Source organism: Adelges cooleyi, unplaced genomic scaffold (genome assembly GCF_023614345.1).
Source record: "Adelges cooleyi isolate 19-005CV unplaced genomic scaffold, UGA_ACOO_1.1 ACOO_flye_CR_arks_rails_tigmint_CR_PRNA_9, whole genome shotgun sequence".
NCBI classification, from domain to species: domain Eukaryota; kingdom Metazoa; phylum Arthropoda; class Insecta; order Hemiptera; family Adelgidae; genus Adelges; species Adelges cooleyi.
Window position 1 is genome coordinate 6477909 of NW_026096579.1, and position 18164 is coordinate 6496072.

The 18164-nt window shown below is 31.7% G+C and overlaps 1 protein-coding gene across 1 annotated transcript; it reads right to left on the reverse strand.

The window, feature by feature from the left end:
* Positions 1-1825: 1825 nt before the first annotated feature.
* Positions 1826-4540, reverse strand: LOC126846793 (neurogenic differentiation factor 1). The gene is made up of 3 exons (XM_050586591.1): positions 4307-4540; positions 3638-3928; positions 1826-2327 (listed from the first exon to the last, which is right to left on the reverse strand). Exons 1-3 carry the CDS (start codon positions 4538-4540, stop codon positions 1956-1958), a joined length of 897 nt encoding a protein of 298 aa, XP_050442548.1. The 3' UTR covers positions 1826-1955.
* Between the last annotated feature and the right edge of the window lie 13624 nt (positions 4541-18164).

The following is an 18164-nucleotide window of genomic DNA, read 5'->3' on the forward strand; positions in this document are numbered from 1 at the left end:
TACAACCAATTTTTTTCTAGGGTAATGTGTATTTAAGCAAAAATTAAAAAAAAAATTTTCTTCCTAATTTGTTGCGGACAAGTCCTGAACAATTATTAGAAATAATACAATAATTCAGAAATATTATTGGAACATTTGTGGTAATGATAATACATTGTCTGTTTAAAACATGACCAAAAATTATTTTGGCAATTTTTTAAAATATAGACACAATTAATATTAGTTCGTACACTTATTTTTCAAGTAATTTAAAAATAGTTTATAAATGCTCTTTTAAGGTTTAATGGAAAATATGATTACAATCATAATATTGGTTTGGTGTTTTGAAAAATAATTCAAAGGTAATTATTGTGCAAATTTAAAATACTTATGAAATTGTCTAACGAAAAGTTATAACAGCGTATATGCTAAAATCTCAAAAACGAAACCAAAAATATTATTTAAGATTTATTATCGATTTATTTTTTGCTAATCTTATTGAATACTTGGACCTAAACTCGTAATTTTTATTTTATTAGCGATTGCTCAAAATTGGTTTACCAAGATCAAAATCCGCTTTCACCCACTCGACTAGTTAGAAATATTAAATTTTCTAAACGTTTTTCTAGGTCTAGTTAAAATTGTTGTAAAATATGTTAAAATAATAAATTTCAGTAAAAGTTTTGAAAATATTTCATGTACATTATTTTTATTAATTAAAAATGTGTTTAAGTAATTATAGGAGTTATGCTTTAAATATAAACGCAGTTTGAATATTGGATTTCCTGCTGAAATATGAGAATTATTTTAAAAATTATTTTGGCAACATTACCGTGTAGGACAATTAAGTCGAAACACATAGTTAAAAAAAATCATTAAACGTTAAAGGAGTTTACATGAGTTTTTAAATATTTTATGTATTTTTTCAATAAGCTTATTAGGACAAAAATCGAATAAAAAATTAAATTAACTATAATATTGTGTTTTCAAGATTTTTTACAAAAGTTCTAACAATTGCATTTATATTTTAAATATCTAATTAAAAATATATTTTTTAGGTTATTAAGTTTTTAAAAGAGTTGTTTTTTAAGAAATTAAAAAAAAAAGCGATTTACTATTTTTTATTTCATTTTTTAATTTATATAAATTACATATTTTATTATAACTAGACAAACATTATTATTGTTGCACTTCGCAGGATTTGAGGTATTTTTCAGTCCTCAACTTCCAATCCCAAATTATAATATAAATATTAAAACCGTGACTATTCGTTTTTGGACGAGGCCTTTGTCCCGATTGCTCATACTTAGGAGTCGTTGCAGTTATTTGAATTTTACCCAATCCTGGATAATTATTGTAGAATAATGAAACAGCAGACAGCAGAGTACAACACAATATGTGTCAGTCGAATCGTAGTCCTTACTCCTTATTTAAATGGCAAAAATGAATACACCAGGGCGTCCTTACCAGGGCCGTTCACTGTAATTCTTCACAGGGGGTACACTCGGTTTTATTATACTATCAAACCGAACGTAATCGGCTTAGGCCGGATTACAACAAGTCCAAAGGCGTTACCGTGAATCACGCTTGTTTACCCTTACCGTGACCAGTTTAAGTGTTCCATTTTTACTATACCTCATCAGATGCATATAAAATACTACTGTAGCTGGGGTAGGAAGTGGGAAAGGAAGTTAGGTCACAGGTCGAAGGTGTGTGATTAGATAATATAAATAATGATACGGTATAGCGATGATATTTTTCTACACCTTTATTTATGTTAAAAAAAAATAATCACAACAAGTATGTACATAAAAAATAAACATATTTAAACGAGTTTTGGCCACATCAATCCGTAGTTATTACATATAGGTTAGTACAAATGCATTTTGTCTTTTGCAAAAATAATAATTTTTTTTTTTAATATTGAGCAAACAATTAATTGTACCTATTCCGGGGCACCAGACACGGCGAAAGTCTCAGGAGTAAAACATCATCGGTTCTTGGTGATGGTACCTTTGGTCGGTGTACAGAGAGCTCTGCCAAGTGGTGTCTTGCGTCCAAGTGTTCTGATACTCGTGGTAAGACTGCGAGTAGATTTTGTTGGGCAATTGGCAGTCGAACGGTTTGGTGGTGGTCCATTTGTCTGCTTGGTAACAGCTGTCGTCGGCGTAGGCCGAGGAGTAGGAGGTGCTGGTAAAGGTTTGCTGTTCAAAGTATCCGGAATCATTGGCGCTAAGACAGTGATGACCTGTGGACTTTTTAACGGGCGTTGAAGTCGCCAGCGGCTCGGTCATTGCACACGGTTTCTTTTGTTGGGCCAGAGCGCAAGTTCCCGTCGACGATGTGATCTGTGGACAAAAAGAAAACCATTAAAATCGGCACAGATGTTGAATGTTATTTTTTCAATTTAAAGGGGGCCAGATAAATTCGGAAAGGATGGGCGTTCGTTAGTTGAGTCGGGTTTTGGTAAAAACATTATATTTTCAACCATTACTGATCAAATTTCGGTTTTTCTAAACTAACCAAGGCCTTAAGGCCCAACGCTACCACCATGAGATGAATTAGTGTTTACATAATATACAAAAGTGTATAATATATATTGTGCTAAAAATTGTTGTGAGGTAATAGTGTAAGACATATGTATATTGTACAGTGTATATTGTTATAACAGAATATATATACATTTTCTTATACTAAATTATTGTTTTTGCAACGTCGTAATATTTAAAATAGTATATTATATTTTTAAATATTTCTATATCATAAACGTTAAATACCCCATTAAGTAATTTTTCGCTTGTTAAAAAATTGTTATGTATTTGATATATTAAAAAAAAAAATCATGTATTATTAGGAAACAATATTGAAACATATTTTGTAAAATACAAACAGCAAAATATGTTTTATTATAATCTATTTATTATTAATTTTCAGCAAAATTATAATGAAAATGTTTATTTTTGAAATATTAAAAATATTGTAATAGTTTTAAGAGAGTAATACATTTTTCGAGGAAGTACTATTAAAATATAATAAATTATAAAAAAAATGTTTTATATTTTTAAAGTTATATTATAATATCACTATTTAAATATTAATACAAATTGTTTATAATCATTTTTTGGGATGAAATTTAATGTTTTGAAAATATTACTAATTTTTAAGTCGTATAAAAAAAATATTTTGTAAATAACATTATTAACCATTATATATTTTTAGCAATCGCATTACAAAGATATTGGTAAACAAAATATAACAATTAAATATTTATTCTTATCGTTTAATAACTTGTTTATACAATTTTCCAATAATTATACGAGTAAAGCATAAACGTTAAAAATTGATAAAAATATCAAAATCAATACTACAAAAATATTCGTTATATTATAAATTCAAGAAGTACAGTTTTCCTCGTTGACAGTTTAAATTGGGTGAGTTAAATTTATTTTTCGATAACAATACAAGACTGCGCGAGGCAATTGTATACTTGCCAACGACTGAGTAGTGCTTTCCTGAGTTTTTAAAGTTCAAAGACTTATAAGCAAAAAACCATCCTACTCCCATCCCCTGGACATTGACAAACGCAGACTACTACCCGAATTTTTTTGTTTTTTTTTTTGCTCAAAAATATTATTACACTTAGATTTGGTAAACTCACCGTGTTCCCGTTCTGGCCGATACTGACGGTGACGTCACCCATGGTTAGCGTAAGCGGCTCTTCCCGGTCCAACGGCGATTGGTCGGTGGACTCGACCACCTGAAGCGTGTGCGACAGTGCCCAGATGTAATTGTGAGCGAACCTGAGGGTCTCGATTTTCGTCAGCTTAGCGTCATCAGGATAGGTCGGCAACACACACCGGAGTCGGTCCAACGCCTCGTTCAACATGTGCATCCGGTTCCGTTCCCTGTCGTTGGCTTTCATCCGACGGTGTTTTTTGATTTTGATTATCTGCAAACAACACAAACACAATCAGCAAATCTGGACCAGAAGCCTTTCAGATATTACGACTAAGGCGTCTTTGCCCGAGTGAAAATTTCAGTCAGGATTGGACCGGAATCGGATCCCAGTAACCTGATTTTACGGCTAAGGTGAAAAAAAATACATAGTTCTGTCCAATTATGGTTAATTTGGAGGAGATACAATAAATTTCTAATTGGAATGACTAAATAAACAGTTGGACCGTCTGAACATTTAGTTTGGCGAACTATTTATTTAGTCCAACCAACTAAAAATTGACTGTGTCCCTGTATATTAATCATAATTGTTCTTGGACCATTTAAGTACATTTTGCCGTGTAATAATTCCCACTGGCCGCGGTGTGCTTACCTGTGTGGGGCTCCTATCCCGGGTCCGTCTCTGCCGGCGTTTCCTGGGCTTGGCCACGCGTAGAAGACCGTCTTCTTCTTCGGCCACGCTCACCGAAGACGCGAAACCCTCCGACCCCATAGTGGTGTCGTCCAGCGAGAAGCCGGCTTCGTTTTCCGAATCGAAGCTCATCTCGAACCCTGAATCAGAACCGTCCTGTTGTAGACTTGTACCGTAGAAACCCTTCGGATCCATGGTCGCCGAGTGACTGATCGACAGACGGCTGCGGACCTCCGTCGATCGCACCCCCACGAGACCCGTCCGACCGGGGTGGGCGGGACCGGTCGTTTTGCCATTGGACAAGTGCATAACACCCTTAGCCGTGCACAAACCAGGAAGGGTCGGGCGGTCGAAACCGTTATTGGGCGCTCTAAATAGACCGGCGATTTGCGCATAGAATTCGTCTCGAAACATAAAAATTACCTACTATGTTATATTTTTCGATCGGCAGATGTAAAGTGTACACAAATTTTCCCAAAAAAAAAAAAAAGGGTTATCGGTTTTATTTTTTCGCCCAATGTAAACAATAAATCAACCATTGTCCGTTGTCGGCCGCCGACAACGTCCGAGACGAATCGGAAATTATTGAAAAAAAAACTAAATAAATTGGAGCAGAACATCGGTGGCCGCGTGCTCGAAAACGAGACACGTCATAATTCAATTATTCCGTACAGTAGTAGAACAGGCAAAAAATAAACTTTGTATATATGTATAATAATATCATCAATATGCTCGACGGAATACCTGTCTATCTTGCGAACAGTCTAGTTTACCGACAAAATATTCTGTTGACGTTTCCCATTTCATTTATTTTACATAATACACCACCGCAGACGACCGACACACCGTGACGGCCACCGACCGACTATATAAACATAATGCTATTAACACGGTGATAATTACATCTAAATTGTAAGTACACACAGTTTTCGAGCTTCGCGGCCCGTGTTATGGAGCCCGTTATTAAAAACCGCGGTTCCGGTCGACGGTGTTTGGCCGAACGTTATTTTATCATAATACTACAATATAACACATTGTGATGACTTGTATTGACTTGTAGCGGTGTCTGTGATCCAGAAAATGATCTTCGCCAATTGCGTTTTACCTGCTGTTGGGTCGACCGAATTTCGTCCAAAGACTAAATTATTTAAATTCTTACATCCCAGTAGACGGCGGTCTTCAAATTACAATATCACAGATATTAAAAATTATACAATGCACTTTAATATTGTAAAAATAAGTTTAAACCCTTGTCCGGCAAAGTACAAAAACGTTATTTATTTTAATGTTTATTAAAAATTTTTTAAAAAACTATACAAAATTATATTTAGACATTTTTGTTTATATTGGAAAATATATTGATCGCATCTAGAAAATATTACAATTTATCGCTGTCTGGATAATATTTCTAATTAATGTTCTAAATTATTTATGTATTAAACTGGTAATGACAATTGTTATAACAGTTTTGTGCAGTGTAATTTATTATAGTTTAGTTTAATACGTATTATAGTACTGCAGTACTCTTTTCAAACAAGTCAGTGTTACAATAATATTATTACTTATTTTTTTTTTGTTTTCGAGGACCATTATTATTATTTTACTGCAATCTACACAATACAGCTATTTGTTATAAATCTTAGCATCTTGAAACCAATTGTTATTTTTATTTAATGCGTTTGTACAACAGTAGACAATACTCTACAAACGTACAATTTATAATAAAATTGAATCGTTACCTTTAAAAAAAAAAAAAAAACACAATATTATGTATAATTTAAAAATATTATTGTTGCCGTCGTTTTTGCTTTGCCTACAACAAAACATATTCCCAGTAAAGTATCGTATATTGATTTGTAAACTTTCCTGCGTTGTGTACTTAACCGATGATAATCACGAGTCGAGTGTTTGAAAAAAAAAAAGAAATGTTTCTTTCAAGTGTCAAAAACCAACAATACGGCTTGTCGCGGATTTTCGTGTAAATTTTTATTTTCAAACACTAATCCCCGTTTGTGTGTGTATGTAATGTATTACTATATAATAATGTGTTTAGCCCGATGTTCGTGTCTAATCCGCTTTGCGGTGTAATCGCGTTCGGTGTTCTTTAAAAGTTTCATCTCTTGTTTTCGTTTTTTCAACGTGTATGGGTAGGTATAACGTGTACTTACCGCCGTCGATACTCGGACGGGTGAGGGTAAAAAAACAACAACAAAACAAAAAAAAAAGAAAAGATTTTTGCATCCGCATTGTATGTATATATGTATATATATATATATATTGTAGATTTTCGGGGCCAGCCGGGAACGACCGGAACAAAACGGGTTCTATTGTAAAGTAAAAAAAAGGGTTGGCGAAATTATTAACTGAACCCTTTTTTGTTAGAGGGGAGGGGGGGGGGTGCTGTCCTTTTTAAAGATCACCACTCTCCCCGTATACCCCCCTCCGCTCTCTGGTCCTATACCCGTGTGTGTAATAATATATGTCGGCGGGGGGGGGGGGGTTAAAAAAGCCTAGTGTCAAGCGACAGTGCTTGGACGGAGCATTTACAAGCCGCATTAGACCGTTTTGTTTGTTTGCTCTACTAAACGAGCCGGCTTAGCATATTATTATTACCAATATAGTATAATGTACGGTGTCGACGGTTTATTAACGCTAGTGTATTATATTGTATTTATTTTATTACTGCTGTGTACCTCTACTACTCTGCCGAATGGTAAAAGCCAATCGTGATCACCGGAAAACGGTAAACTACTCTTAGGCAGACCCAAACTCACTTATATGTATATATATATATATATTACTTAGAGGTAACCTTATCTAACCCACGACGCACGGTTTGCCGTTATCTTAAATACCATCGCCCATACCGTTTGTATATTATTACTATTATTATTATGGTAACTGGGCAAGCAGGAAAAACTTCATAACGTTATGGTCACACGCGAATTTCACCGTTACACCGCCCAAGTATGTAAAACGGCGAGTTCAAATTAATACTTATATCCGTTTGTGACAAACTGTGAGATTTTTTTAAATTGGTACACACATTTTTACACTCAACCATATTGATTTGCTGAGATATATTATTTATAAATTCTCATGTTACATGCAAAAACATAACACTTAAGGTGTACAATTCTAATAAAACTTAGTTAATTACAATTTTACAATGACATTATACTACAAATTCTGATAATCTCCTCAGAAACATTTACCCAATTGTATTTATAAGTTTTTTTTTAAATATTATTCTCCAATGTTGCTTACAGTTTACAAAACAAAATTTAGGGTTTTGTCATTTTTTTTTTTTTTAATTTAAATATAAATTGCAAATTCTACATTGTTTCTAAAACCAGTGTTGAATTTAACGAAGAAAAAGAATAAAAAAACTGTATTTGAAGTAAACCTTAAATTATGTTTAAAACTTACAGAACTTGCTGAAAGTATCTCATAATCGTTTAATAACATTTTATAATCGTTTTTTCGTTAAAATAATAATTCATTTCTAATTGAATTCAAAAACCATAGTAGTCATCGTTGCCTTTAATATATTAGTAAATTGTTTTTTCCAGGCTCGAATGGATCATAATAAATTGAATGTCATTACCGAGACTTTAATCGGTTAACAATCTGGCCGACAATACATTAAGCAATAGGTTCAGATTCTTTAAAGCGATAACCAAAACTAAAAACAATAAAAACACGAGTTGACACTTACTATCAAGAGCAAGCATCTCTTAAAAAGTCTATTTTACTAATTTGTTTTGTTATTCAAATTGTTTAGACGTTCTAACATTGGGTAACATTTTTTTGGGCTATGAACTATGATCAACTCATAGATTTTCAATAACGTTCGTTATACAATGGACATACTGAAGCCCAAGTTTGTTTATAAAACAAAAAATTACTCTAAGACGGTTACGCGTTTCATCAACATGTAACCGTAAACACATTGGTGGCTGGCCTTAAAACTGGAGTTGCGTGGCATATAATATTAGTGGTCCTGGTATGAAAATAATTATGCATTAAACAGGAAACAGAATGTCCCTGTTGAATAATAATAATATTCGACGACAGTCAAATTATGATTTAATATAAAATATGTACAATATGGCCAAAATGTATAATATGCCTCGTGGCTCGTGAGTGACACACATGTCTAATGTGAAAACAATTTACAAGTCACGAGCTCGTCGCTTGTAGGACTTTTAATTTTTGACATTTAAACGTTAATTGCCTTTTCATGTTCGTATATACTTCACAAACCGTTCTACAAGGTAACCTGTCCAAAAAAATATCTTGGAAGAATCACGACTGTGCAGTATTTAAATTCATTTGAAAAGTTTAAAATTAATTGTAAGTCGTCTACGGATTTCACATATTTTCAGTTCATTGCGTTCAATTATTATCGAATGCCGTTTGAGAGCTGAGACAACAAAGTAGTCCTTCAAGACCGTGTTAAATTTCAATAACAAATGGCATTGCCTTATTTGAATTTATGATTGATAGTATTACAAAAAAAAACACACACACACACACAAATTGCTTATAACTTTAGGTTCGATGCGGAGCGCATATTCTGTATTTTGTTTTGAGATTTATTTATTCAAAATCAGAACCGTTGACATAGCATTACTTTTCGAATCAAGTGTCAAGAAACGCATCAAAGTGTATCCATGTACATATACATATATAATAATGTTTATATATATACATTTTTTTTTTTGTAAATTTGCTTTTCATAAATCGTTCTCTTTTTTATCGACTTGTCACGTCGACCAGCAGTTGTCCACAACATTATGCGGGTAGTTTTGGATGAAATGAATAACGCGATCGAAGACCAACAAAAGCCGTACTTAAATTTCGCGTACTTAGCTTCTATCATAATACACATATCAGTTATAACGCGAGCGTCGTGTGTGCTATAGCCCGTGCATGGTACATACGAACAAAACCGTAAAGGCAAAAAGGGCGTTCCGGACCGTTGAACCTAACAGCACCTGTCAAAATCCTACCCCGGCTTTGGGGGGGGGGGCATTCATAACACTGATTTTGGATACGAACAATAATAAACGGTAATAGCTCCGACGCCGGTCGCCCTCCAAAAGTCATTCGGTTGTGACTCAAAAAAAAAAAAAACCTACTACCGATTTTGAATTATTATATTTTTATTTATGAATCACCGGAAAATATATTATTCAAATTATCAACAATTATTACCGTTTGTTTGAAATCACATAGGTACGATAAAAAAACCAACATTTGTTAAACGACAAGTGCAATAATAGTAGTTTTTTATTAGTAACCGTTTCTCTTGTATGTATAGCTACACTAAAAAACAACTATAAGGTGACGGATTTGGGAGAGCGCTCGGTAGTTTTTTTTTTTTATTAAAAAAAACTGTTTTGCGTTATTTATAGACAGTATACTGTTATTGAAATTACATTCTATTTTTATCGTCAAATAAAAATTATAATATGATTGATTATGTACGGTGAACAGTTAAATTCGCTGCGAGCTAAGAAAAACCGTTTTAATTTTGTATTTTATTTAATAGATGTTGTTTTTTTTTTAAATTATAAAAACATTAAAGTACTTGAAAATAACGGTCAAGGCTAAAAAGGTCCTTAAAAATTTAGATACATAAAACTATCGATTACCGCGCAAAACCATCAACGTGCCATATTATAGTGTTAAGTTATAGCAAGCTAAGTTTGATTAGTAATAAAAGTAATTGTATTTTGCTAATATTACCCTTATAAAGATTTAAACGTTTAATAATAATAAAAGGGTTTAATTGTTTGACACAATGCCACTAAGTTTCCTTTTTTCCCCTTTTTTTAAACTAAATGTTACCCACTAAGAGTTGAGAAAGTTACACATAGAAGTTTATACTGCGACAATATTATATAATACTAGGCATCATCCTATATAAAATTATCCTTTCTTAAACTTATGCTGTGTTGCAACATTAAGGAGTACATTAGGGATGCAAAGCGTTGTGACACGACATTCAAAAGGAAGAATAAATCATTGTGTGTAATACCCGAGATAAAAAAAAAACGTCTAATCTATTATAAAATGTGATGTAACCTTATACAGTAACATTGTATACTCCATATTTAGATAAAAACATATTTTATTCTGGAAAAATGGAATAACCTATCGTCAAATGTATATCATTGTTGAATGACATAAAATTTATAATTTATATCATGTTCGAATTTACAGAAAGTGGTTTTTCATCTTATATCACCTACTAAAACCACAATTACGGTAGGTTGGTCTTCTTTTAAGCTATTGACTATTGATTTGTCATTATTGTGGCCATTTTAGTTGGTAAACTCACATTATCAGTTTATTATTCTTTTCGGCACAACCTAAACGGATTCCAAACTACTCGGGAAGTCTTTAGTGTAACAGATATTTTTACTACAAAAAATTCTGTTGAATTGATACTATGAAAATTATTAAAATCAGCTCTGTTAAATTGTAACCTGAGCTGGTGATTACATTGAAATAAAAAATGATTAGAATAAAACAAATGATTTGGTTGTAAAAATGCATTGATTATTGGAATGTATAAGTATGTAAAACAATAATTAGACTCAAACAGTTAATAGGTAGATGATTTATTTGATAATAATTTATTATCAATAACCATGTTTAAATAAGTTTTCTTACGGTTGTATTTTGTACACATTAGCACATTTTAACAAATAAACGTTTAAGTTAATTTATACAGTTTTTTTTTTAATCATATTACTTATTTTGACGTTTTTAAGTCTACAGATGTGAATTATTGAATAAAACGAATCAAAAAAAAAAGCTCTTTATAATTATTATAATAGTTTATTTTTATTTTTTTTAGGTTCAAATTGAATCGAATCGTCGTTTAAATAAATCAACTCAGCTTTTCAGTACTTAATCGTTTGTATTATATGTTTTTGCATAGTCATAACATTGGTCAGTTACTAACGGTATTGGAAGTCTTAGCCTCTCTAAGCCAAATGCGTGCGGAACCCTGTCATTGTGTCCATTTCCGTTTATCATTTTATCCTTCTATACTACTAATCACATGGATTTGTTTTTTTATTATTCTCGAAGCACTTTCTCGTGACTGTTGAAGATTACTTCTTGACTTAATAACTTCCGTCTTGGTATTTTAAATATTATTTGATTTCATATTTCAACGTCTGTGACCAATACTTTTAATGATGACTGCACGTAGAAGTCAGCATAAAACTGCCCACGGTGACTGCCAAGACATGTATTTACAGCAAATAATAATAATTGGACCAAAGAAAGTTTCAATTTAGTTTAGTTTTGTCGAGCTGACAAATTGGCGAAGAAGATAATTTTCGCAGACTCTGATGAAAGTTTATCTGTACTTCTAAACAATGTTGTAAAGACTCAAACCACTGAAATTATAACTTTAAGCTCACCAAATGCAAGTCGCCATTTTCACAAATTAGACAAAGTACAAATGTATTTGAGTTAAAAAAATATATTTAATTAGTAGAAAGATAGTAATAGAAAAATAGTTATTTTTTTAAAACCAATACACGTATGGTAAAATAATATAAAAATTTGAATAAATAAAAGCGAAAATACAGCAAGAAAAAGAATTGTCTTTAGGTTATAAAAAAAAATTTTTTAACTTATTCATTGTTCATCGGACATTGTTTTTTTACCATTGCAAAGAGCACTGCGTCAATAAGCCAATAATGTGATTTGAAAACCGAAAATCGGAGCAGCTGTGCTGAGTAATACGATGCTAATAGGAACCGACGGCGCGTGGTTCACTGCATAATGATAATAATAGTAGTAATAAACCAAAATATAATAATAGCAATGCACTAGAGACCATTGAAGTAGTTGAACATTGAATTAAAACGATGATTCATTTTTAACCAGTTTGCGAAATATATTCTAATAGAAATTAAATAGCTTAGTGTAATTTTTATTAAATCTAACGGTAATACTTTTATAATTTAATTACTAGAATTATTTGGTACTATACTAAAAATATTTGACGATTTTATCTCTCCGGACATTGATGAACATTGAAAATGGGACTTAACATAATATACCGATGACTTAATTAAAACAAATATTGCTTAGGAAAATTTGTTTACTGAATGCGATAAAGAAAATAGTAGATATTTCAACCTGTAGAAAGCGCCTAAAAACATTAAGAACTGTAAACAAAGTTTTAATTACCTTTACATTAAAAAAATGTACACTTTTCACTAGTCATAAGGTTTATTAAACGTTGTCATTGTTGCCCAATTTTAAGTCTTTTTTTCTCTAAATTTAAACTCTTATTTAACAAAATAAAAAATATGTATTCAAATAAAACATGTAATACCATAATGTAGCAATAATCGAAAAAAATTAACCTCTGAAAGTGGTTGGCTCGAATAAAATGTCATTGTACAATCGGGTTTTAGATGAGTTAATAGAAATTAAAATATTTGTTTCAAAGCAAATGAAACGTCACCGAAAAAAATGTCGAGATGTTAAAAATGAATCGTTTTGTATTTTTTAATCCATGTTTATTATTTTGTATTATCTTATTAACAGTAGTTGCCGCTGAGTGAGCAAGTAGCTGTGTGTTCGGATTGAAGAATTTAATAATTAATTAATGTAAACTGTACTGTTTTTAATTAGTATAGTACCTTTTAAGCTAACCTCGGCTAGGAGTCTATTCGCCAGTACTTAAATCCTACTATAGTATTAATTTGTGAATTAAATTTGAGCCCTAAACAAATGTGAAAAACTCATAGACTAAATTAAAATCGTACCAAACTCAAAATTGCTGAGATGTAATCACATAATCCGTCTCTGGACAATATTTTAAAAGTTTTTGATTAATCACAGCCATAGAATTCCGGGAAACTGTTTGCGACCAAGTCGGTTGGCTAGAAAGTCAGATAGATTAGATATTTTTTAACGGTTTTCTTTGGATCGGCCGATTGCCGTTTAAACGGATCCTAGACCTCTTGATCTTTATTATTATTATTCTTGTATGTATTATTATTGGCGTATCTGACCTAATTCCCAAAGGAACTTATCCGTCACGACTATCTTGGCTACCACGTGGCCTTGAGAAAGCGCTAAAGATTTACAATAAACGTTCTACAATATACTTTCAAACAAAATTACATTTTACAAACTGCTCACCCAGAAAGTTGTGTGCGATTATTATTTGAATGTTTTTGCGCGGATTTTATAATTTTCAAAAAATATTCATACACAAATTTAAAGTTTTATAATGCAAACAAAGTATTATACTTGTAACGTCAGACGTTTAAAAATAAAACCGCTTATAAGTCGGTTAAGTATCGTCGACTTGATTAACTGCCGTATCTCGTACACGTTCGTGCGGGTTTTAATGTAAAACACTTCAAAATAACTTATTTAAGAATAATTTCAAAAGTTTCGTTGAAACAATTATTAAGTTTTTGTTTTTGTCACAGGAAACCATTTCGAGTAGTTTAACCAAAAGTACCATTTGTTATTCTAATACAATATATTTTTATCTACCCGCAAATGGAATAGTAATGTTATTTAGGTTGACGACCCTTTTGTTGGTCGTACAATATTATTATTGTTGAATTTATATTTTGTTGTAAAATGTTTACTTAGTTTACTGGCTTGGCCATTTAAATTAATCAACTGTTGAACATTTCTAATCGCTCCTGCAGGTAATGGAATGTACTGAATTTAAGAAGTGAATTATTTATTTTTATTTTTAAACATATTTGACAACTGGAAAAAATCAAACTAAATTAGATTTTAAACTATCAGTTTGTCCCTCCGTTTGTGACAACCATAATATTACTATTAATTAATTAGACTGTACAAAACGAATTTAAAACTAAAACTTAAATGCATACAATTTTTTTTTCCGAATTTGAATTCATTCTCAGATTTTGTCTATAACATCTCATAGTTTTTTTTAAAATCGTCTCAAAGTTGTAAAAACACTGTTTTGTGGTGTATTTAAGACGTTTTAATGATTTTTAATTTCATATTTTTTTTATTAAAATTTCTTTTGGTGAACTCAAAACGGGCTTCAGAATAACTATACGATTTGTTGATTAACTTGAAACTTTACATAAGTATATTAGGATATAATGTTTTTTTTTTGTTAGTCTTACACAATTTTTGAGGCAAATTTCTTAGTGTTTTAAAATTTACTTCATGCTAATTAATCTAAATTCTCGGTCAAACCATTTACCGTTTTTCAATAGTAGTGGTTTTCTTTTTATTTAATTAAAAACTACTGTAACATGATATGGGTATAATTATATATTTTTATTAAATGTAACTAAATGTGTCATACATCTCTAACGTCACACATATTAAATAAACTGCGTCATACAGGTTGTGTTTGTTTACTTGAATACTACATTTCGTAATAATGGCCAATTTTTAGAGACCTTTAAAATAAGGGAAAAATATGAATCATGATAAACTGTATTTGTTTTTAAGTAAAAACAACCAAATATTAGTACAATTTTACCACCGAAAATAGTGTTCTAATAAAAATAACATATACAATGTTTTATTTAAAAAAGCGAAGTAGGTTATGGACCAATCTCTCTCCTCGTCATTAAATTAATTTAATGGTTTATTTTGATAAAAATATACATGGACCATAATTATTAAAAAAAAAACCCGTATAAAAAATGACTGGAAAACAAATCCATAAAATGAATATGAATTAATAAATAACTAATATAATAAAATGATATGCGAAAAAACAAGTTGTTCAAATAAAACAAAAATACAAATTATACCTCAGCTGTTGTTATCGCTTCGTGGGAAAATGTGTGTACCGAATTAGAGCTAGTTTAAATAATGTTTTCGTTTATAGATTTCTGTTTTTATATATTGCACTAATATGCCGCCGACCAATATTGAACCGTGTTAACTTTTCAGAATGTTGAATAGTGGTTTTTCGGGTTGAATTGTGAATATTCTAAGCACGTTAATCGTTTACTGTGCTGTTCAATCGGAAAGACTGAAAAATATTGCAATGTCGTGACAATCACCTCCGGTTGGCCGGTCGGGTTAATAATTTTATAATTACCATGTCCGGTAGGTTCTTGGACGATAATGACTTGGCACAACACAACAGACGGATTTTGGCTTACTGCGCAATTGTCGGCCGAACGGTTTGGTATAATTAACCCACAGGTATGACCTCTTTCATTCACCGCCCACAATCGCATGTCCCCCCCCCCCAGTGTGTTGTGGGAAACCGGTTACAAAAAAAAAAAAAAACATTTTACCAATACTTAACCGACAAAAATATTAAAACGGCATCCTGACCGGGTATGTCATTATGTGTAGCACAAGTTCCCATTATAGTAGCTATAATATCATTAACTATGAGTACCCACTTCCTAAACTGACCGCTGTACGGTGGACGTTGTGAGGTCAAGTCATAGGTCAAACGCGATATTTTGTTTAAAAAAATAATGAACTTAGGACTAATTTTTTTTTTTATCCGCTGTATGTGTTTTTATGTATAACAAAAGAAACGAATTTCTATCTCGACCGTTTAATACGTTTTATAGATAAAATGGATCTACATCTAGTGCCTCCATTGAGAATTAACCCTACAAAACATCTAGAAAACCACAACATCCGCAAAAAATCTTAATCAATAAATATGGGGCTGTTTCTAAACTGTTCGGAATCGAGAGAAAAAAGGTAACTGATGAGCAGTGTAACAAAAGTGTAAAAGAAAGAATAATCTTAAGTACTGCTAATCTTTAGAATGTTTAAGTAAAAAATGAAGCAAACAAAATAATCGCAGTTTTTAAATATTAATTTGTTGCATAACTAACCAAACTAAAGACTCCCAAAATATCTATACTAAAGCAATAAGTGTCATTGGTTAGAGCAACGAATTTACCTAAAAATGTGTTGCATATGTTTTCTACAATAACTGATTATTTTTCAACCCTAATGCTTTCCACACACAAGCAGGCATTCAGTATGGAGCTCTAAGGCTATTGGCCAATTAAAAATAGCTTAGACTATGAATATTTTAACTATGTCAAATAGGTCATACGCTTTATATATATATATAAAAAAGCCACACGAACAATTTTGCAGAAGCAGAATACATTTTTTATTAGAGTGCGCTTTTGCATTTTTAATACAATTTGCTATTCTGAACAAATAACGGGTTATAGTCTTTAAATTGCCCTAGACCCCGTTTTTATAAACCTATTCTGTCAAAATAAATAAATAAGCTGTAGGTATTTAAATCATTATTTTTAATATTTTATGATATTACCTAAATGTGTATCATGATAGAATGCATCGTACGACAGTGTTCGTTGTTTAACTATCAGTTGTTCTACACCAGTCACCATAGCCGTATTGTAGTCGATCTGCTATTGAAGGTGTAGCTTATATTTTGCCAGTCTTATTCTACGTGTTCGGCAATATAATCGAGTCAGCGAACAAAATATTCATATTTGCACATCAGGTTTGTAAACATACATCAGACACAAGTATTCTAACCCAGTGTTAGTTTACTATAGCACTATACCATCATAAAACCAAATGTGTTAATAATTAAATATTTTCATTTTGCCAATTTTATCATAACTGTACCTATTTATAGATTATACTTCTCAGTTTTCGTATGTTAATAGCACCCGGATTACAATTGAAATATCTGTCTCGATTTGATTGTCTTACCCGAAATAAATATGGGCCAGTAAGTGTTTCACTGTTAGGTCCTCTTTTAAAATGTCAATTTTAGCTTCGATGCAAAGCGAGAAGGTATTGGTTTTACTCTGATGTGTGTTTTTTTTTTATCTATATACACTGTAACTTTTTTAATACTGGACCAATTCCTTCGAGTAGCAACTCTATAAATCGCAAATTTCATCTAGTTGGTACTTGGGGGGGGGGGGGGGTAAAAGTTGATAAAGTTTAATTCTTCACAGACGAAAGTTGAAAAAACAAAAAAAAAACCGTACGAGTTTTTAAGTTAGAACTTTTACTGGCTATAATTTCGAGAAAAAGAGTCGGATCGAAATGAAATGTATAAGAAATAATTATTTGGCATGCCCGCACACGTCAGTTGTGTCAAACTTAAACTATACCCATTTCCCACCCCCCTAGGGGGGTACAAGTTTTTTTGTTTTTCGGGGTTTTTAGCGGTAATTTTAAAACTTTTGGGTTGAAAATTGGCCAGTAGTTGGAACTCATATGTACCCATAACATATTAAACGGGAAAAAAATTCGGCACTACAGTTTTTTTTAAATTGCCGGGAAACTGTGTTTTCGCAGATTTCGTATATTTTAACAAAAACATTAAAATCTTTAAAAAAAATTGATCAAATCATTAAAACAATTTTATGTATATCTATGCAGAATGATACTATTAGGTTTTGTGCTCAAGTACCACTTTTGACTTAAAGTTTACACAAATTCAATTTTTTTTTTTTTTTTAACTAAAGACCCGGTGTACCAGATGTGAGAAACGAACAGACACTAAAAACTATCAGTTGGTAACGTCTATCCGTGTTAGGTTAGGTTAGGGCCCTTTGGTCGTTATCATAATATTGTGTTTATTACATGATATCACAGACGACTAAATCGTGTAACTGATTATAGTAGACCCACGATTTATTGGGAAAAGAACCTATCCGTGTACTTATTAAGACACTTAATGATTCTGATACAACAAAATCACTGTCGTTATCTCGTTATTTTATCGCCTGTGTTATATTACCTTACCGAAGGTCAACTATGAGTATATAAGTTCCAACTACCTGCAAAT